The sequence below is a fragment of the Malaclemys terrapin genome, chromosome 12 (genome assembly GCF_027887155.1).
Source record: "Malaclemys terrapin pileata isolate rMalTer1 chromosome 12, rMalTer1.hap1, whole genome shotgun sequence".
Lineage (NCBI taxonomy): Eukaryota > Metazoa > Chordata > Testudines > Emydidae > Malaclemys > Malaclemys terrapin.
Genome location: NC_071516.1, coordinates 49,920,919 through 49,948,749, shown reverse-complemented (window position 1 = coordinate 49,948,749; position 27,831 = coordinate 49,920,919). Strand labels below are relative to the sequence as shown.

At 55.8% G+C, this 27,831-nt stretch overlaps 1 protein-coding gene across 1 annotated transcript; it reads left to right on the top strand.

The window, feature by feature from the left end:
* On the top strand, nt 1-27,330 carry LOC128846376 (myosin-7). Its single transcript, XM_054045433.1, has 40 exons — nt 1-19; nt 626-698; nt 1,213-1,421; nt 1,864-2,007; nt 3,517-3,673; nt 4,196-4,223; nt 4,545-4,656; nt 5,015-5,107; nt 5,632-5,695; nt 5,813-5,911; nt 6,596-6,699; nt 6,820-6,958; nt 7,058-7,176; nt 7,689-7,838; nt 8,128-8,298; nt 9,263-9,572; nt 9,745-9,818; nt 11,303-11,390; nt 12,072-12,189; nt 12,287-12,410; nt 12,820-12,956; nt 13,081-13,336; nt 13,585-13,827; nt 14,225-14,401; nt 14,668-14,813; nt 15,079-15,169; nt 16,042-16,431; nt 16,745-16,871; nt 17,335-17,453; nt 17,904-18,100; nt 19,194-19,377; nt 20,712-20,877; nt 21,022-21,146; nt 22,095-22,403; nt 22,548-22,751; nt 24,017-24,142; nt 24,268-24,543; nt 26,371-26,466; nt 26,895-27,029; nt 27,188-27,330. The coding sequence occupies exons 3-40, from the start codon at nt 1,221-1,223 to the stop codon at nt 27,206-27,208; spliced, it is 5,820 nt and encodes a 1,939-aa protein (XP_053901408.1). The 5' UTR covers nt 1-19; nt 626-698; nt 1,213-1,220; the 3' UTR covers nt 27,209-27,330.
* Nucleotides 27,331-27,831: the final 501 nt, after the last annotated feature.

Genomic DNA, 27,831 nt, shown 5'->3' with positions numbered 1-27,831 from the left:
CCGTTTGTGTCGGTGTGAGGTAGGTCCCCAATGTTAGAGCTCTGGGGGGGGGGTGATCCCTGGGGGGCAAAGGGAATGGGGGGGTCAGGCCTCTGGTTGGGGCAAGGGGAAAGGGGGGATGTGGGGTTCCCTGTGAGTGTGGAGGCTCCCGGGGGAGCATGGGGGGAAGGGGCTGGAGGGTGCTAGCAGTGTTATGGTGCTGATGGGGGTCTTCCCAGGGGATGTAGGGGGATGGGAGGCTCTGGTGCGTCCCCGGGGGGGGGGGGACGAGGAGTTGGAGGGTGCTAGCAATTTTAGGGGGTTGATGGGGGGCTCCCTGGGGAATTTGGGAGGAAGAGGATGGGGGGAGCTGTGGTACAGAGGGGTTGGGGTTTCTGTGGGGATGTGTGGTATTGGGGGAGTCGGGGTGAGATTGAAGGGGGGGCTGGAGTTGTGGGGGGCTGAGAGGTTTTGTGTTTCTGTCATTGTGTGTGTGTGTGCCCCCTCCTGGTGGGGCTGGGCCCTGCCCTGAGGGGGGGTGTCTCACATGAATGGTGGATGTGGGATGGGGCGTGGAGGTCTGGGCCCCTCTAAGGGCATCCCTCGATCCCCGGCTCCTCTCTGACCTGCTCCCTCTGCCTGACAGGACTCCAGCCCCGTGGCAGCCAGCCCAGCCCACCTCGTTCTTCCCCCGCAGGAGCGTCAGAGGAAAAGAAAAGGTAGGCCGAAATGCGGCCTGTCTTGGGGCGGGCGCGGGGGCTGGTTATACAGGACCCCTCGCCTGGCTCTGAGATGCGGCTGGCTCTGGGGTGGGGCGCAGGGGCTGATTATACAGGGATCCCTCGCCGGGCACCGAAATGCGGCCCGTCTGGGGGAAGGGGGCGCAGGGGCTGCTTATACAGGGACCCCTCACCCAGTGCTGAGATGCGGCTGGCTCTGGGGTGGGGCACAGGGACTGGTTATATGGGGACCCCTCGCCTGGCTCTGAGATGCGGTTGGCTCTGGGGTGGGGTGCAGGGGCTGGTTATACGGGGACCCCTCAGCAAAAGGAGGTTGCTGCCCCTTGTTAGCAGCTGTAGGAAGTGTACCCCACCAATTCCAGCACCCCGGGGATGCTCGGGGAGGGGTCTGCCCCTCGTGGTCTGTCAGGGAACTACAGCACCCCAGGGCTGTGGGTTCGAATCCTGGCTGGGGAGGGGCCTGGGTTACCTACCACCCTGCTGCCGCCCGCAGAGCCCGCCATGCCGGACGCAGAGATGGCTGAGTTTGGGGCCGCCGCCCCCTACCTGCGCCAGTCGGACAAGCTGCGGCTCGAAGCGCAGACCCGGCCCTTCGACCTGAAGAAGGACATCTTCGTGCCGGACCCCAAGGAGGAGTTTGTCAAGGCCAAGATTGTCTCCCGGGATGGGGGCAAAGTCACCGCCGAGACCGAGACCGGCCAGGTGCGGGGGAGGGTGTGTGGGGTGGGGGGAGTCCCAGACAGCCCCATCCACACAGCTCTCTCCTGCCCTCCTCCAGTGCCACTGCCCCCAAGCACAGCGCCCCCAACAGGCTCCAGACACCATCCTCCATGGGGCCCCTCAGTGCATCCTGGGGCCCCTGTTCATGAAGGGGTGACTGCTCCTCCCCCACACAATACACCCAACACCCCCAAAGTGACCCCTCCTCCTCCTCCAGGGAACCCCCCTCCAGCCCCTACCCCTCATGAGTTCACCTCAGGGGGCCCCCAAACTCCTCCCCCCGCAACTCCTACAGTGCCCCCTGGAGGCTAATCCTGGTTCCTCTGGGGGCTGCCTGCCCCAGACGGCACCTGCCTCCCCATGGTCCCCCACGCTAACGCTGCCCGGGGCTCTCTCGGTGTGTGTGTTGCGGGTGTCCCTGCAGACGGTGACGGTGAAGGAGGATCAGATCATGCAGCAGAACCCGCCAAAGTTCGACAAGATCGAGGACATGGCCATGCTGACGTTCCTGCATGAGCCGGCCGTGCTCTACAACCTCAAGGAGCGATACGCCGCTTGGATGATCTATGTGAGTCTGCGGGGGGTGCCCCCTGCTGGGCTTTGCCAGCTTCCCTTCCCCGGCCTCCCCCGTGGGGCAAGGGAGAAAATACCCAGACCTCCATGCTGTGCGACCCACCCCTGCGTCGGTGCTGTAGTATTTCTGGGAGCTCTACATCTAGAGCCGTTCTGGAGTCGGACGTTCTAGATCAGGGGACTTTAGAGCCATTCCCCATCCAATGGCTCTGTTTAGAGCCCTTCTACATCAGCAAATCAGTCCATCTTCTAGATCCGAGGTTCAGGGGTTGAGGACTCTCTCCATCTTCTAGTTTAGAGCCGTTCTAGAAAAGAAACTCATTCACTGTTTTAGATCGGGGCATTGGAGCCATTTTAGAGCAGAAACTCAATGTCTCTTCTAGATCGGGGGGGAGGGTTAGAGCAATTCTGGAGGAGGGGCTTCCGCTCCCCTTCTAGATCAAGGATGTTAGTGTCATTCCGTATTGGTGGGGGTGTCCTCTCCTTCTAGACTGGGATTGGGTGGCATTATCTCTTCTTCTAGATCAGAGGTTGGCAAACTACGGCCCGCGGGACCGTCCTGCCCGGCCCCTGAGCTCCCGGCCAGGGAGGCTACCCCCGGCCCCTCCCCTGCAGGCACGCCGCTGCTCAGGCAGCGCGGCTTGCACCCGCCAACCTCCCAGGCTTTCCAATAAGCCAGTTCTGCCACTCTGAGTGGCATGGTAAGGGGGCGGGGGGGTTGGATAAGAGGCAGGGGGTCTCGGGGGGCAGGCAGGGGACAGGGGTCGGTTGGAGGGGCGGAGGTTCGGGGGCAGCGGTCAGGAGACAGGGAGCAGGGGGGGTTGGATGGGGGTGGGTTCCCGGGGGGTCCCCGGAGGGGGGAACAGGGAGCAGGGGGGTTGGATAGGGAGTGGAGTCCTGGGGGGGGCAATTAGGGACAGGGGTCCCGGGAGGGGGCAGACAGGGGACAAGGAGTGTGGGGGGGTTGGATAGGTCAGGGGTCCCAGGGGGCCTGTCAGGGGCCGGGGGTGTGGATAGGGGTTGGGACAGTGAGGGGACAGGGAAGGGGGGGTTGGATGGGGGTGGGGTCCCAGGGGGGCAGTTTGGGGAGTGGGGTTCTGGGAGGGGTTGGTCAGGGGACAAGGAGCAGGGAGGGTTGGATGGGGTGGGATCCCGGGGGGCGGTTAGGGATGGGGGTCCTGGGAGGGGTCGGATAGGGGGACAAGGAGCAGGGGGGGTGGATGGGCTGGGGATTCTGAGGGGGGCAGTCAGGGAGTGGGAAGTGGAAGGGGGCGGATAGGGGGTGGGGGCCAGGCTGTTTGGGGGGGGCACAGCCTTCCCTACCTGGCCCTCCATACCGTTTTGCAACCCCAAAGTGGCCCTTGGGCCAAAAAGTTTGCGCACCCCTATTCTAGATGGAGGTTGGGTGTGTCATTTTTTCCTTTCCTGGATCACAGGGGAGGCATCATCTCTATTATCTTCCCTCTCTCCGGCCTTCCCTCCCCCCCCCATTCCTCCTCTCCAGACCTACTCGGGGCTGTTCTGCGTGACGGTCAATCCCTACAAGTGGTTGCCAGTCTATAACGCGGAGGTGGTGGGCGCCTACAGGGGCAAGAAGAGAAGCGAAGCCCCGCCCCACATCTTCTCCATCTCTGACAACGCCTACCAGAACATGCTGACGGGTAGGGACCTAACCCTATCCTTAACTATACCCGTAACCATAAATATAACCGTAACCTTAACTCTGCCCCAGCCATAACCCTATCCTTAATTATATCCCTAACCCTAACCCTAACCTTAACTCTACCCCAGCCATAACCCTATCCTTAACTATATCCCTAACCATAACCATAAATATAACCCTAACCTTAACTCTACTCCAGCCATAATCATAAATATAAACCTAACCTTAATTATACTCCTATCCATAAGCCTAACCCTAATTATACCCATAATCATAACCCTAAATATACCCCTAACCCTAACTATACCCCTAGCCATAGCCATAGTCTCTATCCCTAAGCATAACCCCCTAACCTGCAGACCTATCCCACTGCTTCCTTTCCCTCTCTGCCTATCAGCACATGTGGATGGGTACAGGATATCCACTCTGATCTGGGTGGAGGGCACTCTGGGGTGGGCAAGACGGGGCTAGGTAGCTTCTATCCACCTCATGCTGTTTCTCCTCCCCTTCTTCTTTTCAGATCGGGAGAACCAGTCCATCCTCATCACGTGAGTGTCACCCCATCCCTTACTCTCTTACCCCCTCCCCCCCACAAAATCACTGCACCCCAAAACCTTTAACAGCCCCCTTGAAGTTTGATCCTGCCCCCCAAAGTTTTAACCCTTCTTGTATTGTAGCCCCGACCCTTCAAGTCTTAGCCCCACCTACTAAAGTTTTAACCTCCCTGCCTCCACTCTGAAGCCCCGCCCCCTCTTTGAAGTCCTGACTCCTGAATTCTGCATGGAGTCTTCCTGCTTCTCCAGTGCTCGGGGTGGGTGGGACACAGGCAGGAGGGGCTGTGTCTCACTCTCTCCCCTCCTGTACCCCAGCGGAGAATCCGGGGCGGGGAAGACCGTGAACACCAAGCGGGTCATTCAGTACTTTGCCGTCATCGCGGCCATCAGTGACCGCAGCAAGAAGGAACAGGTGGACAAGAGCAAGGTGTGGCCTCCACCCATCTATCTGAACCATCCATCTATGCCTGTATCCATCCCCATGTCTATCCGCCTATGCCTATCCCCATGTCCATCCCTTTACTAGTCTGTCCATCCCTGGCCTTGCGTTTATCTGCTACCATCCATCCATCCCCATCCCTCCATCTCTGTACCCATCTATCTGTCCCATTCCTATATCTGTTCACCCATCCATCCATCCCCATGTCTGTCTGTCCATCCTCACATATGTCCATCCATCTATCTCTCATTCTTCCCATCACCCATTCTCTGTCTCGCGCCTCCCTTTCTGACCTCTGATTATTTCCTTTTCCTTTCCCCTCACCTGTATGATGTTTCTCACTCAGGGGACCCTGGAGGATCAAATCATCCAAGCCAACCCTGCCCTGGAGGCCTTTGGCAACGCCAAGACCGTGAGGAACGACAACTCGTCCCGATTCGTGAGTGTCCTGGAATCGGGGTGGAGGTGGAGAGCTGGGGGAGGGGCATGTGGGGCTGTGTCTGGGGTGGGAGCTCTGGAGAAGGAAGCCATGGGGCTGTTGTCTCAGATGTGGGGGTCGGTGGAGGAGGTTATGGGGTGGGGGCGGTGGGGAAGGAGGTTGTGTGGTTATATGTCTGTGGGGAGAGGTCTGTATGGTTGTGTGCCGGGTGGAGGTGTCTTTGGGGGAGGGATCTATGGGGCTGTGTATGGAGTTTGGGAGTCTGAAGGGCAGTGTCTTGGATTGGAGAGTCTATAGGGAAGGAGATTTGTGGGGCTGTATGTCAGGTGGGAGATCTGGGGGAGAAGTCTCTGTGGCTGTCTATGGGGTTTGAGGTCTGAAGGGCCATGTATGGGGTGAGTGGCTGTGGGGAAGAAGGTTGCGGGGCTGTGTGGGAGTCGGGGGAAGGGGTCTGTGTTTGGAGTCTGTGGGGCTATCCCTGCTGTATTAGCCTCTAATCCTGAGCATTCTCCCTCCCTCCCTAGGGTAAATTCATCCGGATTCATTTCGGGGCGACGGGGAAGTTGGCTTCAGCTGATATAGAGACCTGTGAGTGTGATGAATGTTGATGTTCTCTGCCTCCATCCCGTGCCTCATGGATTCATGTTTGTTCTCTGCCTCTCCACATAGCTTCTCTCTAACCCACTCTTTTCCCCTTTCCCTCAGATCTCCTGGAGAAATCCCGGGTCATCTGCCAGCTCAAATCCGAGAGGAGCTATCACATCTACTACCAGATCCTGTCCAACAAGAAGCCAGAACTCCTGGGTGAGAATCTTCAGCAACCCAGGCAGACGGTGCTTGGGCTGTACTGAACAGCCTCATGTCTCCATGCGTTGGTCTAGTTGAGTGGCTTCGGGTCTTCATGAGTTGAGTGGTGTGTCCACAAATCTTGTTAAGGCAACTGGACTCTCGTATCCCTAAGTAAAGTTGAGTTCCCTTGAGTCTGATTCAAGCGGAGTGACCTCCAGTATCCTTGCGTTGAATCCCTTCCAGTCTCGGTGAGATGATGAACTCTAGTATCCTTAAACTGAGTTCCCTTGAGTCTTGCAGGTAGAGTGGAGTGACCATATGTCGTGTTGATTTGAAATGAGCTGAGCGTCCTCACATCTTAGAATGTTTAGGGGCATCAAATCTTGTTGAGTTGCATGGCCTCCAGTCTTGTTAGATTGAGCTTAGCATCTTCAAGTCTGGCTGAAATCCCTCAAATCCAGAAGAGCTGAATTCAGTGTCCTCAAGTCCTGTTGAGTCTGGGTGATTGGACTCATGTTGGGTTGAGTGAATTCAGGTCTTGAGGAATTGAACTGAGTGGCCCCAAGTCCTTGACCTTTCCTTGCTGAGCTGGTTTCGGTTGAGTGGCATCCTCACTCCTTCACTGACTTGAGTTGTGCAGATGCGTCATATAGACACGGATCCTGTGTCCATCCGTAACCCATCAGCTTCCCTCTGCAGACATGATGCTGGTGACCAACAACCCATATGACTACGCCTTCATCTCCCAAGGAGAGACCACGGTGTCGTCCATCGATGATGCTGAAGAGTTGATAGCCACCGATGTGAGTATAGCCAGGGGCAGCAGGGGGCTGGGAAGACTCTCAAGGGACCACTGGCTGGGAAGCCATTGCTGCCTCTTCTTCAGTTGGAAGCTTTGACATTTTGTCCCTCTCCCACCACAGAGCGCCTTTGACATCTTGGGCTTCACTCAGGAGGAGAAGAACTCCTTGTACAAGCTGACAGGCGCCATCATGCACTTCGGGAACATGAAGTTCAAGCAGAAGCAGCGCGAGGAGCAGGCCGAGCCTGACGGCACCGAGGGTGGGCACCGGTGGCGACTGGGGCCAATGCAGGGTGGGGATTAGTCATGCCCAGGGCTGGGGGAATGGAAGACAAACATTGTCTCCTTTGCTTTTCCAGAGGCGGACAAATCTGCCTACCTGATGGGGTTGAACTCGTCAGATCTACTGAAGGGGCTTGTTCACCCACGGGTCAAGGTGGGGAACGAATATGTGACCAAGGGGCAGACTGTCCAGCAGGTGAGAACCCACTTCCTTCTTTCCTTCTCCTTTTTCACTCCTTTCCTCTCCTCTTTCTGTGTCTTAGTTTTTTCTTTCACTTTTTCTTTGTGTCTCATTCTTTCTTTTATTTCGTTCACTTTCCCTTTCTTTCTTCCATGCTTTCTGTCTCGGTTTCTTCTGATGTTTTTCTTTCTTTTATTCTTTTACTTTGTGTGTTTCTCCTTCTCTCACGGCTTCATCTCTATTTTCCATCCTAACTTTCATTTTCTTTCTTTCTTTCTTTCTTTCTTTCTTTCTTTCTTTCTTTCTTTCTTTCTTTCTTTCTTTCTTTACATTTCACTGTTTCTTCCCTGTTTCTCATTCTTTTCTTTCATTCTTGCTTTCACCTGAATTGAGCCTGGGTGATTGGAAATGGGACTCATGAGTTCAGCCCAGAGTGGGGGGATCCATGCCCAGGGACCACCAGGCCTGGGATTCACCCTCTCAGACTGCAAGAGCAATAGGTAACCAAGTCATCTGTCATCCCCCAGGTATCTTATGCTGTAGGAGCCCTGGCCAAGTCCGTGTATGAGAAGATGTTCGGCTGGATGGTGACCAGGATCAACAACACCCTCGAGACGAAGCAGCCGCGTCAGTATTTCATCGGGGTGCTGGACATTGCTGGCTTTGAGATCTTTGATGTAAGTGATTCCCCCAGCAGGGGGCACTGTAGGGAGCAGGGCAGGGGCACTGGCTGTGGGGGAGCTCCCAGCTACTCCAGCCCCAGCCTCTCCCAGCAGAGGGCACTGTAGGGACTGCTGGTTGTGGTGCAGTTCCTCCCTTCCTCCATTAGGAGGCTCTATAGAAAAGCACCACCTGGCAGGCGCAGTTACACTCTGGTATGTCTTCCCCAGATGCCTCTATGGTCTCACCATAGCAGAGGGTACTTTTTGTTCTAATTCGTCTCTTGTTCCCCAACCTCCTCCCCAGTTCAACAGCTTCGAGCAGCTCTGCATCAACTTCACCAACGAGAAGTTGCAGCAGTTCTTCAACCACCACATGTTCGTGCTGGAGCAGGAGGAGTACAAGAAGGAGGGGATCGAGTGGGTGTTCATCGACTTCGGCATGGACCTGCAGGCCTGCATAGACCTCATTGAGAAGGTACCTCCCACCGCCACTCCATCGTGACCCTCCACGCCTCCGTCGCGGCCGCTGGAGTAGGATCTACAGTCGGGTTTTGCGTCTCATTCCCAGCCTTGGCTGATCCCTGGCCAGTTCATCCATTTTGCTCTTATGCTGACGTTCTCCTTTCGCTTCATCAGCTCTTCTCCCTCCCACAATGTATTCAGAGCACTCAGATCCCCTCTCAGCCTGTGTTTGATGCTAACCAGGCCCAGCTCTTTCATTTGCCTCCCATAAGACCTGGTCTCCGTTCCCCTGATTGTCCCAGCAGCCCTTCACTCAGCACCTGTCCCGGTAGGACGCCCTCTTTCTGGAACAGGTGACCGGAATTGCACACCGGATCCCCGATGAGGTTTTGCCAGTGCCTTGTCCAATGGCATTAAAACCTCCCTATCTCTCCTGGAAAAACCTGTCCTGACAAGCTGTAGGACAGCGTTGTCCTTTTCCACAGCAACGTCACATCAGTTACAATGTCAGTTTCCAGGTGAGAGCTCGGGGCACTCTGGACACTGAGGCAGGGCCTACAAGAATTTGGCAGGGAGAGAATCTAATTCTCCAGGGCAGCATTCAGCTGCTTAGCCCCAAGACCGGCCTTTCTGCTCCTGCAGCCCCTGCCTCATTCACTCCATGCCTTGCAACTCGTGAGGCAGGGGCTGGCAGACACAGGCCTGATTCAGTCCATGCCAGGTGCTGAAGGAGGCAGGGTCCAGCAGACAGAGGCCTGGCTGGGCCCGGAGCTGGGCGCTGATTGAGGCAGGGTCGGCAGACACAGCCCTCGTTCAGCCCCAGAGCCGGCTAGGCCAGGCGCTAATTGAGGCAGGGTCCTGTGGGAATACAGCACATGATCATGGAATTGAAGTCTGTCTCTCATGAGGGGCAGAGTTAAGGGTAGAGAGGCAGCCTTAATCCTTTGCTGTTTGCCTGTGGTGTCTCTGTCCTGCAGCCCATGGGCATCATGTCCATCCTGGAGGAGGAGTGCATGTTCCCCAAGGCGTCGGACATGACCTTCAAGGCCAAGCTCTACGACAACCACCTGGGCAAGTCAGGCAACTTCGGCAAGCCGCGGAACATCAAGGGGAAGCCGGAAGCGCATTTCTCCCTCATGCACTATGCCGGAACGGTGGACTACAACATCCTGGGCTGGCTGCAGAAGAACAAGGACCCACTCAATGAGACAGTGGTGGGGCTCTACCAGAAATCCTCCCTCAAACTCCTTGCCCTCCTCTTCGCCAACTATGCGGGGGCTGACGCAGGTAAGACCTCTCTCCCTTGAGTCCCAGCCCCCCCACTCTAACCACCAGACCACACTCCCCTCCCATAACCAGAGAAAGAACCCAGGAGTCCTGGGCTCCCAGCCCCTCCTCGCCACTCTAACCACTAGTCCCCATTCCCTTTCTAATGGGTGCGGGTCTCTCTCCCTCACAGCCCATGATGGCGGGAAGGGGAAAGGATCAAAGAAGAAGGGTTCATCTTTCCAGACGGTGTCAGCGCTGCATAGGGTAAGGGGGCCCGGGGGCGGGCGGCAGAGCTAGGGTCCTGACCTGCTGTAGGATCGACTCTGCCAGACGCGATTCCTAACAGACCCCCTTGTCTCTCTCTGTTTCTTCTTCTTTCTTCTTTGCTTCTCCTTGACTCTTTCTGTCTCATTCCATCCATCTGTCTGCCCCCCTTTCTCTCTCATTCCATCCATCTCTCTGCCCCCCTTTCTGTCTCATTCCATTCATCTCTCTGCCCCCCTTTCTGTCTCATTCCATCCATCTGTCTGCCCCCCTTTCTCTCTCATTCCATCCATCTCTCTGCCCCCCTTTCTGTCTCATTCCATCCACCCTTCTGCCCCCCTTTCTGTCTCATTCCATCCACCTCTCTGCCCCCCTTTCTGTCTCATTTCATCCACCTCTCTGCCCCCCTTTCTCTCTCATTCCATCCACCTCTCTACCCCCCTTTCTCTCTCATTCCGTCCATCTCTCTGCCCCCCTTTCTCTCTCATTCCATCCACCTCTCTGCCCCCCCTTTCTCTCTCATTCCATCCACCCTTCTGCCCCCCTTTCTGTCTCATTCCATCCATCTCTCTGCCCCCCTTTCTCTCTCATTCCGTCCACCTCTCTGCCCCCCTTTCTGTTCATTCCATCCATCTTTCTGCCCCCCCTTTCTGTTCATTCCATCCATCTCTCTGCCCCCCTTTCTGTCTCATTCCATCCATCTCTCTGCCCCCCCTTTCTGTCTCATTCCATCCATCTCTCTGCCCCCCCTTTCTGTCTCATTCCATCCACCTCTCTGCCCCCCTTTCTCTCTCATTCCGTCCACCTCTCTGCCCCCCTTTCTCTCTCATTCCATCCACCTCTCTACCCCCCTTTCTCTCTCATTCCGTCCATCTCTCTGCCCCCCTTTCTCTCTCATTCCATCCACCTCTCTGCCCCCCCTTTCTCTCTCATTCCATCCACCCTTCTGCCCCCCTTTCTGTCTCATTCCATCCATCTCTCTGCCCCCCTTTCTCTCTCATTCCATCCATCTCTCTGCCCCCCTTTCTGTTCGTTCCATCCATCTTTCTGCCCCCCCTTTCTCTCTCATTCCATCCATCTCTCTGCCCCCCTTTCTCTCTTATTCCATCCATCTCTCTGCCACCCTTTCTCTCTCATTCCATACATCTCTCTGCCCCCTTTTCTCTCTCATTCCATCCATCTCTCTGCCCCCCTTTCTCTCTCATTCCATCCATCTCTCTGCCCCCCCCTTTCTGTCTCATTCCATCCATCTGTCTGCCCCCCTTTCTGTCTCATTCCATCCATCTCTGCCCCCTTCTCTCTCATTCCATCCATCTGTTTTTCTCTCTGTGTTTCATTGTTCATCTCTCTCGTTTCTTTCTTTCTTTCTCTTTCTTTCTTTCTTGTTCTCTCCATTCCTCTCTGCCTCTCTTTGCCTCATTCTCTTTATCCATCCATCCCGCCGTTTCTGTCCTGTTCTCTCCATCTCTCTCCCCACCCCCCAGGAGAACCTGAACAAGCTGATGACAAACCTGCGCTCAACTCACCCCCACTTCGTCCGCTGCATCATCCCCAATGAGATCAAGGCTCCAGGCACGTGATCCCCCCCCCGGCCTCTGCCCACTGGGCGCCGCTACCCCCCCCCCGGGGGAGGGGAAGTCACAGGCTCCATGGTTGCTCAGGGCTGTTCAGAGGGAGGAGGCATGGCTAAGGACTGGAGGACGGTCCTAAAGGGGAGAGGGGTGTGGCTAAGGGCCAAAGGCTAAATGATGAGGGGGTGAGGAGTATGTCTGCATGGATTTCCTGTCTCTGTTGCCCTCCATCCCTCCCCAGAGGTGAGGGGACCTGGCTAAAGGAAGAGGGGCGGGGCTAAGGGGAAGAGGGGCATGTTCATTTTTTGCATAACTCTATTTCTCCCTATGGCCGAGGGGTGTGATTAATGGGAAAATGGGCGTGGCTGCATGTGATGGGGGCGTGGTTTATAGATTGGGCCCCCTTCCACTTCTGTCCCTACCTAAAGAGCAGAGTGGGTGTGGCCTAACGGGCATACATTGCCCCCCACCCAAATCAATCCCTGCCCAAAGGTGCTGGGCAGGGCTAAGGGCACAGGGGCGTGGCTCAGTGGGAAGGGGCGGGGCCTTTATTTGCATGAATAAAGCTCCCTATCCACCCCCTCTTCAGAGGCAAAGGGCATGGCCAAGAGCTAAAGGGAGGGGCCTGTGACTGCCAGGCTCCACCCCTTTCCATCACTAACCCCCGTTTTCCCGCCCCCAGGGGTGATGGACAACCCCCTGGTGATGCACCAGCTGCGCTGTAACGGGGTGTTGGAGGGCATCCGCATCTGCAGGAAGGGCTTCCCCAACCGCATCCTCTACGGGGACTTCAGACAGAGGTGGGTGTGGCCCCCCGGGGCACTGCTGCAGGGGAAGCTCGCACCACCACGGGACGGCCTCAGAGATCCAGGGTCACTAACGAACCCCTCCCCCCAGGTACCGTATCCTGAACCCCGCGGCCATCCCCGAGGGCCAGTTCATCGACAGCCGCAAGGGGGCAGAAAAGCTGCTGGGCTCCCTCGATATCGACTCCAGCCAGTACAAATTCGGACACACCAAGGTGAGGGGGAGGAGCCTGTGGGGCACAGCTAGCCACACCTCTAGGGATCAGGGACCATACGGTTGTGCGGGCATTAGGGGGCACTGTGCTGGGGGGGTCCCAGCTGTGGCCTATCTCCCAGCCTGGTGCTAGGGGACGCTGGGTCGGAAGGGGGGGGGTCCCAGCCTGGTGCCAGGGGGCGCTGGGCCGGGGGGGGGTCCCAGCCTGGTGCTAGGGGGCACTGGGCCGGGGTGGGTCCCAGCCTGGTGCTAGGGGGCACTGGGCTGGGGTGGGTCCCAGCCTGGTGCGAGGGGGCGCTGGGCCGGGGTGGGGTCCCAGCCTGGTGCTAGGGGGCGCTGGGCCGGGGTGGGGTCCCAGCCTGGTGCTAGGGGGCGCTCTGCTGATGTTTGTATTTCGCTGGCTGTCCCAGGTGTTCTTCAAGGCCGGGCTGCTGGGGCTGCTGGAGGAGATGCGTGATGAGCGGCTCGCCCGGATCATCACCCGCCTCCAGGCCCAGTCCCGGGGCCTCCTCTCCCGCCTTGAATTTAAGAAGATCTTGGAACGCAGGTAGGGTGGGGTGCGAAGGTGTCATAGGAGACGTTGTTGTAGGGCAGCTCGTAGCCATTTCTGGCTTGGGCACTGCTGTGGGGAAGTTCACAGCTTCAGCTCATGTGGCCTCCCTCCCTGCCAGGGACTCCCTGCTGGTTATACAGTGGAACATCCGGGCCTTCATGGGGGTGAAGAACTGGCCCTGGATGAAGCTCTACTTCAAGATCAAGCCGCTCCTGAAAAGCGCTGAGACGGAGAAGGAGATGCTGGCCATGAAGGAGGAGTTTGGGCGCCTGAAGGAGGCGCTGGAGAAGTCGGAGGCCCGGAGGAAGGAGCTGGAGGAGAAGATGGTCTCTATGCTGCAGGAGAAGAACGACCTCCAGCTGCAAGTGCAGGCTGTGAGTGATGGAAGTGTTCCTCCCCCTTGACCCCTCTGGGCCCCGTGGTCAGTGAGGTTGGGTTGGGCCATGAATGATGGAGATCCCCCCCGTTTGAATCCTCCTGACACCCATGGAGGAGCTCCAACTCCTGCCCTGTAGGCTTAGAAGAAGGGATTCCCCTATCCTTGAACCCCGTGCTTCACCTATGAACCTATCACACTCTTTCTTTCCTTCATTCTCTCCATCTTTTTCTTCTTTCCTTTCAGGAGCAAGACAATCTTGCAGATGCCGAGGAGCGCTGCGACCAGCTGATCAAGAACAAGATCCAGCTGGAGGCCAAGGTGAAGGAGCAGACGGAGCGGCTGGAGGACGAGGAGGAGATGAATGCTGAGCTGACGGCCAAGAAGAGGAAGCTGGAGGACGAGTGCTCGGAGCTCAAGAAGGACATTGACGACCTGGAGCTGACCCTGGCCAAGGTGGAGAAGGAGAAACACGCGACGGAGAACAAGGTGAGGGCAGAGACGGGAGTTTGACTTGCAATAAGTGGCTTCAAGACTACTGCGGTTGAGTGGTATCAAGGCTGAGGCGAGTGGCCACAAGGTTGGTTGGGTTGGTTGGATTTCATGGCCTGAGACCTGGTTAGACTGAGCATTCTCAAGACTGGCTGGGTTGGATTGAGTGGCCTGTGGGATGGCTGGGTTGGGTTGAGTGTCATCAAGGATGGTTGGGTTGGTTCAGTGGCATGAGGGATGATTGCGTTGGGTTGGTCAAGTGGATTCAAGGATTGCTGTTTTGAGTTAAGTGGCCTCAATCCTCCACCCTGCCATGAAGCCACTAATCTCCAACACTGAGCTTTGCCCATTGGGCCACCCAATATCTAAACCCACCTGATTTATCTACTTGCAGGTGAAGAACCTGACAGAGGAGATGGCCGGGCTGGATGAGATAATCGCCAAGCTGACCAAGGAGAAGAAGGCCCTGCAGGAGGCCCATCAGCAAGCGCTGGACGACCTGCAGGCCGAGGAGGACAAGGTCAACACCTTGACCAAAGCCAAGGTCAAGCTGGAGCAGCAGGTGGACGACGTAAGTACCAGCAGCCTGGGATGGGGCTAAGGAGCTAGATGGCATTACTGATAGGTTATTACTTCCTCCCCGTTTGGTGACTCCTTAGACTCTGGGGGATGTTGTGTCTGGAGAGGTTATCTCTGAGGGGTCCAGGGAGGGTGTCAGGGGGAATCACAGAGCAGAGTGTCTCCGATGGAGGGTGATCCATCACTGGGGGATTTCCCAGTAAAAACATCCTGTTGAGCGGACCCCGAGTTCCTGGGTTCATTTTCTTTCTCTCTCAGTTGGAGGGCTCCCTGGAGCAGGAGAAGAAGATCCGCATGGACTTAGAACGGGCCAAGAGGAAGCTGGAAGGGGATTTGAAACTGGCCCAGGAGAGCATCATGGACCTGGAGAATGACAAGCAGCAGCTGGACGAGAAGCTGAAAAAGTAGGAGCCTCCTTGTGTCACCAACCAGGAGTCCTGACTCCCAGCCCCTCTTTGCTCTAACCCCTAGACCCCACTCCCTCCCAGAGCCAGGGGTAGAATCCAGGAGTCCTGGCGCCTAACCTCCCACTCTAGCCCCTAGACCCCACTCCCCTCCCAGAGCCAGGGGTAGAATCCAGGAGTCCTGGATCCCAGCCCCCTGCTGTAACCACTAGACCCCACTCCCCTCGCAGAGCTAGAGAGAGAACTTGTTTTCTGTCTCCTTCAGGAAAGACTTTGAGCTCAGCGCACTGAATGCCCGGATCGAGGATGAGCAACTGATAGCTGCCCAGCTCCAGAAAAAGCTCAAAGAGCTTCAGGTGAGGCAGGCTGGCTTGTACGTCACCAGAGTTGGGGTACAGAAATGCTCCCCGCCTAGCTGGGCTGGTAGCAGGATGATCTCAGTGCACATCTCCTCTCCAGACTTTACTCTGTGTTGCTTGGGGGTGTCTCCACAATCCCTCCCCCCGTTTCTCTCCGGTCGAGAATTAGGAAGGAGGAGCTCTCCTCCATCGAAAGTCTAGAACCAATAGAGACATTGAGGGTCCCCTCTTTTGTCTCTCAGGAAAATTCTCTTCCTCTCTGCTGTAGAACAGCATGCCCCAAAAGGGAGAAGATCTCATATTGGTCAGAGCCTATGGTCCTTTGCTTCTAGAACTTAGACTACTTGTATAATGTTCTAGAACGCCTACATGTTTTATTTGGTGCTGTGGGGTCTAGATCTGTTTAAAGAAATGGGTTATCTGAGCTCTCTCCTGTTTGAACAGGGAATCTCCAGAACCCGTACTATTCCTTCCCTGCTCTAGAATGTCCACCAGTCATTTTCAACATTGGGCACTCTAGATGCTGCTAAGGCCACTTGCTTCTAGACCCACCACGCTTTCCCTGATCTAGAACATCTACATTCTGTCCTTTGGAGCTGCGTGTTGTAGACCCAGTTCAGGCACTTTACTTCTGGAACCCAAAGCATTCTTTCCCATGACCTAGGATGTCTACATGCTGTATGTGAAACTGGGTGTGTGAGATCTGGCTAATGACCTTTGTTTCTAGAACTTTTCTATCGTATCTAGCATATGTCATGTTCCAGATTTGGCTGAGGACCTTTGCTCCTCTACCCCACGTGTTCCTGCCTGCTCTAGCATGTGAGATGTTCTAGGCCTGTCTAAGCCCATGGGTCTCTCTCCGGCTGCAGGCACGCATCGAGGAGCTGGAGGAGGAGCTGGAGGCAGAGCGCACGGCCCGGGCCAAGGTGGAGAAGCTGCGCTCGGACCTGTCGCGGGAGCTGGAGGAGATCAGCGAGCGGCTGGAGGAGGCGGGCGGCGCCACCTCAGTGCAGATCGAGATGAACAAGAAGCGGGAGGCGGAGTTCCAGAAGATGCGGCGGGACCTGGAGGAGGCCACGCTGCAGCACGAGGCCACGGCCGCCACCCTGCGCAAGAAACACGCCGACTCGGTGGCCGAGCTGGGCGAGCAGATCGATAACCTGCAGCGCGTCAAGCAGAAGCTGGAGAAGGAGAAGAGCGAGCTCAAACTGGAGCTGGATGATGTCAGCTCCAACTTGGAGCAGCTGCTCAAAGCCAAGGTGCCCGGGGGCAGGCCGATGGAGGGGAGGGGCCATGGGTAGTTGGAGGGGCTAAGGATGGAGGGGCCGATCTTAGCTGTGAGGGCAGCATCAGTGGGGGAGGAGCCACTTCCTCCTACTTAGAACCGGTGCTCATGAGGGCCAGACAAAGGCAGGGAGGTGGGGCCGAAGCTAGTGGGCAGGGGGAGGTGCCTCTCTTTCTGCCGCCCTCCTGGTTTTTTGGGGTCTCCTTTTCCTGTCGCTCCTTCATTCTTGCGTTGGTTTCTTCCCCTCTTCCTTCCCTTCGCCCCCCCCGACGTCTCCCCTTCCCCAGGCCAACCTGGAGAAGCTGTGCCGGACGGTGGAGGACCAGATGAACGAACACAGGACCAAGTCCGAGGAGGCGCAGCGCATGGTGAACGACCTGACCACCCAGCGTGCCAAGCTCCAGGCTGAGAACGGTGAGTGGGGACCCCCCATCGCCCTGCCCCCTGGAACCCCCCCATCGCCCTACACCCCTGGAACCCTGCACCACTGGTATCCCCTGCAAACTTGGGACCCCCCTCCCTGACCCCTATGCCCCTGGGACTCCCCCACCCGCCCCTGAGAGTCTTGCTGCATCCTCCTGACCACCCCATGAGGGATGTGCCCTCTGGGAGCCCCCTCCTCGCCCCCCATGTCCCCTTCCTCCCCCCTGCACCCCACACGCCATGTACAAGCCCCTGAGCCCTCTAACCCTCCTCCCCGCCCTCTGCCCCTCCCTGGGGGACCCCCCAAGAGCTCTCTCCCAACCCCGTGCACTCCATATGAGGGATCCTCCCCCCGCACCCCTGGGAGCCCCCCTCATGGTCCTCGTACACTGGGGTGAGGGGTGCAGGGTCCCCACGGATGGTTCCCTATTCTTCCTTTCTGCCCTGCGCCCAGGTGAGCTGGCCAGGCAGCTGGACGAGAAGGATGCGCTGGTCAACCAGCTGACACGGGGGAAGCTGACGTACACCCAACAGCTGGAAGATCTCAAGAGACAACTGGAGGAAGAGGCCAAGGCAAGGGCTGGACTAGCAGGGGGCTGCGGGTCGGGAGTGAGGGGCACCGGCAGAGTTGGGGGGGAGGGGCTGGACTAGCAGGTGGCTACGGGTCGGGGGTGAGGGGCACTGGCAGAGCTGGGGGGGGGCAGGGCTGGACGGGCAGGGGCTGCGGGTTGGGAGTGAGGGGCAGCAGCAGAGCTCGGGTGGGACTGGACTAGCAGGTGGCTACAGGTCGGGAGTGAGGGGCACCGGCAGAGCTGGCAGGGGGCAGGGCTGGACTAGCAGGTGGCTACGGGTCGGGAGTGAGGGGCACCGGCAGAGCTGGCAGGGGGCAGGGCTGGACGGGCAGGGGCTGCGGGTCGGGAGTGAGGGGCACCGGCAGAGCTGGCAGGGGGCAGGGCTGGACTAGCAGGTGGCTACAGGTCGGGAGTGAGGGGCACCGGCAGAGCTCTTTGTCCCCCACCCCAGGCGAAGAACGCCCTGGCCCACGCGCTGCAGTCAGCCCGGCATGACTGCGACCTGCTGCGGGAGCAGTACGAGGAGGAGACGGAGGCGAAGGCCGAGCTGCAGCGCTCGCTCTCCAAGGCCAACTCCGAGGTGGCGCAGTGGAGAACCAAGTACGAGACGGACGCCATCCAGCGGACAGAGGAGCTGGAGGAGGCCAAGTGAGTGCCAGGTGGCTTTCCCTATCGCCGTCTCCCTCCCTGCCTTCCCCCCATCCTGGGAACTTGTCTAGAATGCTCTAGAGCCATCTGGAACATGAGGATCCCATGTGGCAGGCCAGTGTTTTGGATGTTTTCTCCTGGGGACTTGTCTAGAGCGGTCTAGAACCCTTCCATTCCCCCGTTCTTCCATTCCTGTTTGCTTTCACCCTCTCATTCAATCCCTCCTATTTTCTTTTTGTTCCCTTGTTCTTTTATTTTTTGTGCATTCTCATTCTTTTGTGCTTTTTTCTTTCATCCGCTCCTCTTGTTTCTCTCAATCATTCTTTTTTTTCACATTCATTCTCTTGTTTGTTCTGTCATTTTTTCTTTCTTTCTGTTGTTCTTTCATTTCTTGTTTTGTTTGTTCTGTCTTCCCATCTCTCTTGCTTCCTTTCTGTTGGCTTTTCATTTGTTTGTTCTTTCGTCCGCCTGTTCTTTTTTCCTTTCATCCTTTTTTGTTCTTTTGTTCCTTCTTGCATTCCTTCTGTTTTTTCTTTTTTCCTTTTTTATTGTTTGTCTCATTCTTTTTCTTTTTTCCTTTCATCTTCCTGTTCTTTTTTTTTCTTGTCCTTTCTTTCTGTTCATTCTTCCTTCCTGATTGTTTGTTCTTCCTGTTCATCCTTTCCTTTCCTTTCTTTTCCTTTAATCCTATCCTGTGCTTGGTTTGACATTCCCACCATCTCTCCTATTTCCTTCCATCTTGCCCTGAAGTGAAGGTGTGTGTGTCTCTCTCTATTCCTCACCATGGACCAGAAACTCCTTCTGTCTTGAAGGGTCTAGAACATAAGGTTCCCATTCATCCTGCCAGTGTCTTGGTCATGTACAGCTGGAAGATTGTCTACAATGGTCTAGAGCAGTCTAGAATATAAGAATCCCACGTGTCAATCCAGTGTCTTGGTAATTTTCTACGGAGAACTTGTCTAGAATGGTCCAGACCATCAGTCACAGGCATTTTTCTGCTGGGAACCCCCTGTAATTCCAAGGCTGAGGGAGGTGGGGAAGAGCCCAGGTTGCTCTTTGGTGACCGATGGTGTCTGTCGCCCCCCGGTGGCAGGAAGAAGCTGGCGCAGCGGCTGCAGGAGGCGGAGGAGGCTGTGGAGGCCGTGAACGCCAAGTGCTCGTCACTGGAGAAGACCAAGCACCGGCTGCAGAATGAGATCGAGGACCTGATGGTGGACGTGGAGCGGTCAAATGCCGCCGCAGCCGCCCTGGACAAGAAGCAGAGAAACTTCGACAAGGTGGGACTGGGGGAGAGAGAGAGCGGGAGAGAGAATGAATGAATGGATGAAGTAGAGCAAAGAAAGAATGAAACAGGGCCAAAGGAAGACAGAATAAAACAGAACTAAAGAAATGAAGCATGAATTAAATAGAGGCAAGGAAAGAAAGGAGGAGGTAGAGCCGCAGAAAAATTGAATACAAAGCCAAAAAATATCAAATTAAATAAAATCAAGGAAGGAAGGAAGGGATAAAACAGAGTGAATGAACGAAAGAAAGACTAGAAGGAAATAAAGAAGGAAACAGAGCACAGAAGGAATGAAATAGAGCCTAGGAAAGAAAGAAGCAAAACCAAATATAAATAAAATAGAACAAAAATATGGAACAAAAGTAAAAATGGACTAGAGGGAAGGAGTCAAAGAATGAGAGCAGGAAGTACAAAGAAAAATTGAATAAAAGGCCAATGAACAAATGAATGAAAGAGAGCAAAGAGAGACTTAAATGGGGGCAAAAGATAGACAGGGTGAAAGATGGAAAGAAACCGAAATAGAGAGAGCCAAATAAAGAACGAGTGAATGAAACAGAGCCAAAGAATGAATGAAATAGAGCCAAGAAAGGCAAAAAATACTTTTCAGCACCCAACAATTGGGTATTTTTCAGCAGAAAACATTCTCATTTGGGTTGCTAAGAGGTAAAAAAATTTGTTTCCCCGAAAAGTCAACATTTCCATCCCCCCTCCCGTCTCGTTCTCCTTTCGAAGATGGGGAGACCATAATATCTCAGAGCTTACGAGGTGACTTGATCATGGTCTACAACAGGGATCGGCGACCTTTGGCACGTGGCTCACCAGGGTAAGTAGGGTGCTTACCCTGGCGAGCCGCGGGCCAAAGGTTGCCGATCCCTGGTCTACAAGGATCTACCCAGGCAAGAGGTTTTCTGGTAGGGCACTCTTGAATCTCAACACCCAAAGGAGAACGAGACCAGTGCCTGAACTCTGAAGTACGACATGTTCAGACTAGAAATAAGGTGCAAATTTTTCACGGGCACAGGAAGTAACCCTTAGAGGAGCCAGCCTAGGCTGATGGTGGCTTCTCCGTCACTTGGCATCTTTAAATCAAGAACTGGCGTCTCTTAAGACATGTTCTAGCTCAGTTGTCAGATATGGGCTGGAAACATGGGTGACTGGGCTTAGAATCTACAGAAAGGGGGAGAGACCGAGGACAGGGAAAGCAGGAAGGAATGAAAAGCTAGAAGAAAGGGGAGAGAAGGGAGAGGGGCCCAGAGCAGGGAGTTTTCTCCGCTGAGCAGAAGGCTCATCCATTGGGGTGACTCTCTCACCCCCCACCCCACCCCCCAGATCCTGTCCGAGTGGAAGCAGAAGTTCGAGGAGTCGCAGACGGAGCTGGAGTCGTCGCAGAAGGAGGCGCGGTCACTCAGCACCGAGCTCTTCAAGCTGAAGAACGCCTACGAGGAGTCGCTGGAGCATCTGGAGACCTTCAAGAGGGAGAACAAGAACCTACAGGGTGAGACTCCCCAGCCCACTCCCCGGCACCCTCTGCCCCCGCTCCCTGCAGCACAGCGCCCCGTGGCCCCACGCTGGGATAGGACAATCTCCCACCCTAGCCATGACCCGCCTCCGGCTTAGCGCGGTCTCTCTCTCCCCGCAGAGGAAATCTCGGACCTGACGGAGCAGCTGGGAACCAGCGGCAAAACCATTCATGAGCTGGAGAAGGTGCGGAAGCAGCTGGAGGCCGAGAAGATGGAGCTGCAGGCGGCGCTGGAGGAGGCTGAGGTGAGGGGCACAGCCGAGCACTCCTTCCCAGGGCTGCATGGGGGTCAGCCGGGAACCCCTTCCCAGAGCCACCTGGGGGTCAGCCAGGAACCCCCCCAGTGCCATCAGCTGGGAACCCCTTCCCAGAGCCATGTGGGGGTCAGCCGGGAACCCCCAGCACCGTCAGCCGGGAACCCCTTCCCAGAGCTGCGTGGGGGTCAGCCGGGAACCCCCCAGCACCGGCTCTGCCTATTCTGATTTCATTTTCCCTTTCTCTCTTTCCAACCCTTTCCCCGGTCTTCCCCTTTCATTCACCCTTGCTTTTTTCACTCTTTCTTTCTTTCTTTCTTTCTTTCTTTCTTTCTTTCTTTCTTTCTATTGATTTCTCCTTCCTCTCTTTCTTTGCTTTTCTTTATTCCTTCTTTCTATCTTTTCCTTCCATTCATTTCTTCTCTCTCTTTTGGTCTCCATTCCTCTCCTCCTTCATTAATTTCTTCTTTCTTTCCAACTCTGCTTTTCTTCATTCCTTCTTTCTTTCTCCCTCTGTCTTGGATTCATTTTTTTCTCCCTGTCTTCTTTTTCATTTCTGGTTTCATTTTGCCTCTCTGTCTTTCCAATGCCTTCCCCATTCTTTCCTCTTCATCCACTCTTCTTTTTCCACTCACTCCTTCCTCCTCTCTGTCTTTTTTCATCCTTCCTTTAACATATTTCTTCTTTCTTTCTTATTTGGGATTTCATTTTTCCTCTCTCTCTCTCTTTCCAATCCTTTCTCCATTCTTCCTATTTCATTCACTCTTCCCCTTTTCATTCATTCTTTAATTCTTTCTGCCTCATTTTTCATTCTTCCTCTGATATATTTACTCCTTCCTTCTCTCTCCGCCTCCCCTCTCCTTTTCTTTCTTTCTTTGTATTAATCTCTCTCTCTCTTTTCTCTCATTCATTCATCCTCCCTCCTCCCACCACCCCCAGGCCTCTCTGGAGCACGAGGAGGGGAAGATTCTGCGGGCCCAGCTGGAGTTTAACCAGTTCAAGGCGGATTTCGAGCGGAAGCTGGCGGAGAAGGACGAGGAGATGGAGCAGGCCAAGCGCAACCACCTGCGGGTGGTGGATTCGCTGCAGACCTCGCTGGACGCCGAGACCCGCAGCCGCAACGAGGCGCTGAGAGTCAAGAAGAAGATGGAGGGCGACCTCAACGAGATGGAGATCCAGCTGAGCCACGCCAACCGCATGGCGGCCGAGGCCCAGAAGCAAGTCAAGCTGCTGCAGGGATTGCTCAAGGTACCTCCAGGGGGCGCTGTGCTGTGAGGGGGTCCCAGTGGTTCCCTGTCTCCCAGCCTGGCCCTAGGGGTGCTGTGCTGTGGAGGGGAGGGTCCTGGCCATGTCCTGTCTCCCCACTCATGGCCTGTTCTCCCTCCACCCCAGGACACCCAGATCCAGCTGGACGACGTCGTCCGGGCCAACGAGGACCTAAAGGAGAACATCGCCATTGTGGAGCGGCGGAACAACCTGCTGACGGCCGAGCTGGAGGAGCTGCGAGCCGTGGTGGAGCAGACGGAGCGTGCCCGGAAACTGGCCGAGCAGGAGCTGATAGAAGCCAGCGAGAGAGTCCAGCTGCTCCACACCCAGGTGAGAGAGATGGGGACCCCCGACATCTGACCCCTTGAGCGGAATCCCCTTTGGTCCACTACAGAAAACCTGGCCCCAGCAGCGGTTCCCATCACTGACCCATGTGAGCTTCCCTGTTCATTCATAACAGGAGCCTAGAACATTGACACTGCCCTGTTGGGTCTGGAGAGTGATCTAGAACATGACAGCCATAATCTAGAGTGTGTGTGCTGCTGTGTTGAGGTTGGATTGTAATCCAGAACATGAGCAGCACTTTGTTTGCCCTAGGAAGTGGTCTAGAGCCTCGATACTGCCATTTTTGTGTCTAAATGGATAACCATTTAGAATGTGATTGCCACTTGATTTGTTCTAGATAATAGTCTAGAATATCCACTAATAGTCTAGAATATCCACTCTGTCTGGAAAACAACGTAGCACAAGATCACAACCATATGGGCTTCCCTGTTCATTCATGACAGGAATGGGTTTGGGTGATGCTCTGAAACATGACTAGAGCTCAGCACTTTCTGGATAGTAGTCTAGAAGATGGCCATTGCCAAGTTCATTCAGAATAGTCATCTAGAACATGGTGGCCATTTTATTTGTTCTGGATAATACTCTGAAATATAAACATCACTTTATTTGTTCTGAATAATCATCTAGAAGATGGTTATCACCCAGTTTAGTCTGACTAAGAGTCTAGAACATGACAAACATGTTTTGAGTGAGGTGATAGTCTAGAATATATGTATAATATGGCCAGTGTCCTGATTGCTTGGGGGAAATGTCTAGAACTTGTCTTGGTCAGGTAAAATAACATCCTGGGATCACTGCACCATTTGGCTGGGGCAGTAATGTAGAACATTTGGGTGGGGTGACAGTCTAGAATATGATAATTACTCCTTTTGTGCAGATAATAGACTAGAATATGCCCATTTTGAGTGAGATAAGTCTAGAAAATAATCACTGCTCTGTGTGTGAGAGACAAGAGTCTCTTATTTGTCTGGTGCCTGTACAGACCACCAGCTGGTTTTAGGCCAATCTAGAGCTTGAGTCTCAACAACCACCACCTGATTCCATTTAATTCAAGATCAAGGAGCTAGAACATTTTAGGGAATGGCATTTCTCCCAGAGAGGCAAATCTAGAACAGACCTGCCAGCATGGGATTCTAGCCCACCAGGGAAGGAGCTCAGATGGCTCGGATCCTGAGCTGTCAGGGAACTATCTCTAGATCTGATGGAACGATGCTGCCTCTGAGCTTATCTCCCCTCACCCACTGATCTAGAACACCAGCCTGATCAACCAGAAGAAGAAGATGGAGGCGGATCTGTCCCAGCTGCAGACAGAGGTGGAGGAGGCCGTGCAGGAGTGCAGGAATGCCGAGGAGAAGGCCAAGAAAGCCATCACCGACGTGAGTGCGAGGGAATGGGACAGGGGGCCTGTGCCCTGTAGGGGGCACCGGCTCCGACCTGGCCCCAGGGTGGGGGTACTGGCTGGCTCAGGGGGGCAGGGAATGACTTTTCTTTCTGGCCGCAGGCGGCGATGATGGCGGAGGAGCTGAAGAAGGAGCAGGACACCAGCGCCCACCTGGAGCGGATGAAGAAGAACATGGAGCAGACCATCAAGGACCTGCAGCTGCGGCTGGATGAGGCCGAGCAGCTGGCCCTCAAGGGCGGCAAGAAGCAGCTGCAGAAACTGGAGGCGCGTGTCCGGGAGCTCGAGAACGAGCTGGAGTCGGAGCAGAAGCGCAATGCGGAGAGCATCAAGAGCCTGCGCAAATCAGAGCGCCGCATCAAGGAGCTCACCTACCAGGTACCTGCTGGGAGGGGGTGAGTCTGGAAACAAGAGGAGCTGTAAATCTTGCAGTCCAGAATACAAATGATATGCTCCAGAATGCGAGTTGCATGCCTTAGAACACAATGTGTGCTCTAGAACCTGAAGTGCATGCCCCAGAACTTGCAGTCTAGAACACGAGTTGACTGACATGGAACACAAGTAGCCTGCCCCCAAACACGCTATGTATTCTCTAGAACATATGACACATGCCCCAGGGCATGTACGGTCCTATCCAGAACATCATCCTAGCTGTTCTGAATCGCAAATACCTGGCTTCTGACCATCCCACACTAGGACTTGAGCATCGCACTCAAGACACATGCTACAGAATTGTTTGCCTGGTCTAGAACATCTTACTGATCATTGTAGACCTCGGTGAGCATGTCCTGTTCCAGAAACCTCTGCACCAGAACACAAGCTATCCGCTCGAGAACGTGGGACATGTGGCACAGAACATAACCTGATCTATGCTAGACCATAGATGACCTAGAGTCATAGATCCAAGGTCAGAAAGGACCATTGTGGTCATCTAGCCAGATCTCCTGTGTATTACAGGCCATAGACTTCCCTGACTTGTTCTAGAATAGTTTTCACATATTCTAGAGCCCCTGAGCTCCTGGCCAGGAGGCTAGACCCCGGGCCCTCCCCTGCTCTCCCCCCTCCCCTGCAACCCCAGCTCACTCACTCCGCTGCTGGCGCAATGCTCTGGGCGGTGGGGCTGTGAGCTCCTGGGGCAGCGCAGCTGCAGAGCCCGGCCTGACCTGGTCTCTGTGCTGCGCGGTGCGGGTGGTGGCATGGCCTGACTCCAGCCAGACAGTGGGGCTGTAGCACCGCCAGCCAGGCAGCGCGGTAAGGGGGCAGGGAGCAGGGGGTGTTGGATAGAGGGCAGGGGAGTTCGGGGTGGTGGTCAGGGGGCGGGGGTGTGGATGGTGGTCAGGGGGGAAACAGGGGGTTGAATGGGGGCAGGGGTCCCGGGGGGGCAGTCAGGAAGAAGAAGGGGGCTTGGATGGGGCGGCAGGGGGCAGTCAGGGGCAGGGGTTCCAGGGACAATCAGGGGACAGGGAGAAGGGATGGTTGGATGGGGCAGAGGTCCCGGGGGGCCATCAGGAATGAGAGGAGGGGTTGGATGGGGTGTCAGAGGTCCAGGGGCAGTCAGGGGACAGGGGGGTTGAATGGGGCAGGAGTCCCCGGGGGGGCAGATAGGAGGTGGGGGCCGGCCCATGAACCCCTCCCCTAACCAGCCTTCCATACAATTTACTAAACCCGATGCGGCCCTCAGGCCAAAAAGTTTGCCCACCCCTACTCTAGAGCATAGCACACCCATTGCCATAGCTCTGTTCCATTGCCAAACTCAAGAACACCATTCCCTCCATAGTCTCAAACCCTGCATGAAATCCCCATGGGTTACCTCCATAGTCTACAGTAACAGCCAGGAGTATCTCAGCATCCCCAGCCATCGTACTGTTCTAGAGCCAGGCTCTTACCCAGTCCTGCTCTACAACCAACTACTAACTGGCTTGGCTTTTGGTCTAGAACATGATGGATCTAGAAACCATCACCCCTCACACTGGCCTTTTTAAATTGTAGATCAAGGATACCCCAGCAGCCCTTGGGTTTTAGACAGGTCTAGAGTAATTATGGGGCTCTTTTGTTACCACCCCCACTTGAGGAAGCACACATAGACTTATGGTCATGAACGGAGGTTGGGGATTAATCCAGACCCCCATGGTTCTCGAGCAGCTGGGTTCCAGAGCCACTGGCTGAATCCAGAATTTCTTCCCCCCTCCCCCCTCATCTCTCCAGACTGAGGAGGACAGGAAGAATCTGATCCGTCTCCAGGACCTGGTGGACAAACTCCAGCTGAAGGTCAAAGCCTACAAGCGGCAGGCCGAGGAGGCGGTGAGTGTCCAGAACTTCTAGATCCTCCCCATGATGCATTCTGGAATCCAGACCTCCTCCTCCCCCGGACCCCAGAACCCAGATGGATGGGCAGGTGGACAGTTGAGTGGGTGGATAGATGGAGAGTTGATGGAAAAGTTGGATGAAAAAATGGAAGAATGGATGGATTGTAACCAATCAGTACAGGGGAGCTGGCCCCCTCCTATTCTTCCCTGAGGCCTTATCTGTTGGAAATCCAGTGGTGGGTAGTTCCACAGGTTAACACATCCCGTTTTCTTCTCTGTGTCCCCAGTGGGACAGGCACCCCCTGCCTTGGGGCAGTAGCCAGGTAGATGCAGGGGCCTGGCCATGCTGAACTCTGGGCTGCGCTGCAGACCCAGTAGCGGGCAGTTGCACAGGGTAACACCCCGTTTTTTCTCCCCCGGCAGGAGGAACAAGCCAACACCAACCTGGCCAAGTTCCGGAAGGTGCAGCACGAGCTGGACGAGGCGGAGGAGCGGGCTGACATCGCCGAGTCCCAGGTCAACAAGCTGCGGGCCAAGAGCCGCGACATCGGAGCCAAGGTGGGCCATGGCGGGGCTGCCCCTCCCCCTCCTCTGACCCCACCCCCTCTTCTCCTCTCCTTCCCCATTTCTCCTGTCACCTCTTCTCCCCTCCCATCTTCCCTCCCACGTCTTTGCCTTCGTATTGACACTCGCTTTCTCTCTCTGTTCTTTTGCAGAAGGGGCTGAACGAGGAGTAACTCCCGTGACCCCCGCCGGCTGCAACTGACAGACCCCGCCACCCCGACCCCTGTTCTCTGTATATCAGTGTCGGCCCCCATGTCCCCTTCCCAGACTGTAGAATAAAATGCATTGTACAGCACCGTGCACTCTGCGTGTGACTTTAAATAAACATGCTCCACGGCACAGCGCCTCAGCCAAGCCCTCCCCCCAGCTCCCCACAGCACAGTGCCCCCCGCCGAGCCCCACCCCCAGCTCCCCCATCTGAACCCCACCCCCGGCTCCCCACAGCGCAGTGCCCTCTGCCGAGCCACGCCCCCGACTCCCCACAGCGCACCGACCCCACCGAGCCCCGCCCTGGGCTCCCCACGGCGCAGGGCCCCCCATCCAAGCCCCACCCCCGACTCCTCCATCTGAGCCCCACCCCCGGCTCCCCACGGTGCAGCGCCCCCCGCTGGGCCACGCCTCCAGCTCTGAACAGCCTGGCGCCCCCAGCGCTACACACCCCTGTCCTCTCTACCCATAGATAATTTGAGCTGAGACCATGTGCTGTCATTGGCATCACCTGCCCACTAGTGCCCAGTTTCCGTATTGCACAAGGAACCGGCCAGGACGGGGTTACAGCCCGGGATGGGGGCTGGGA

Excerpts from the sequence above, each read along its gene's own strand:
- LOC128846376 (XM_054045433.1), top strand. The coding sequence starts at position 1,221 with ATGCCGGACGCAGAGATGGCTGAGTTTGGGGCCGCCGCCCCCTACCTG. Across the intron at positions 1,422-1,863 it reads CCGAGACCGAGACCGGCCAG|ACGGTGACGGTGAAGGAGGA; the intron begins GTGCGGGGGAGG and ends GTGTCCCTGCAG. Across the intron at positions 14,402-14,667 it reads TGGAGCAGCAGGTGGACGAC|TTGGAGGGCTCCCTGGAGCA; the intron begins GTAAGTACCAGC and ends TTTCTCTCTCAG.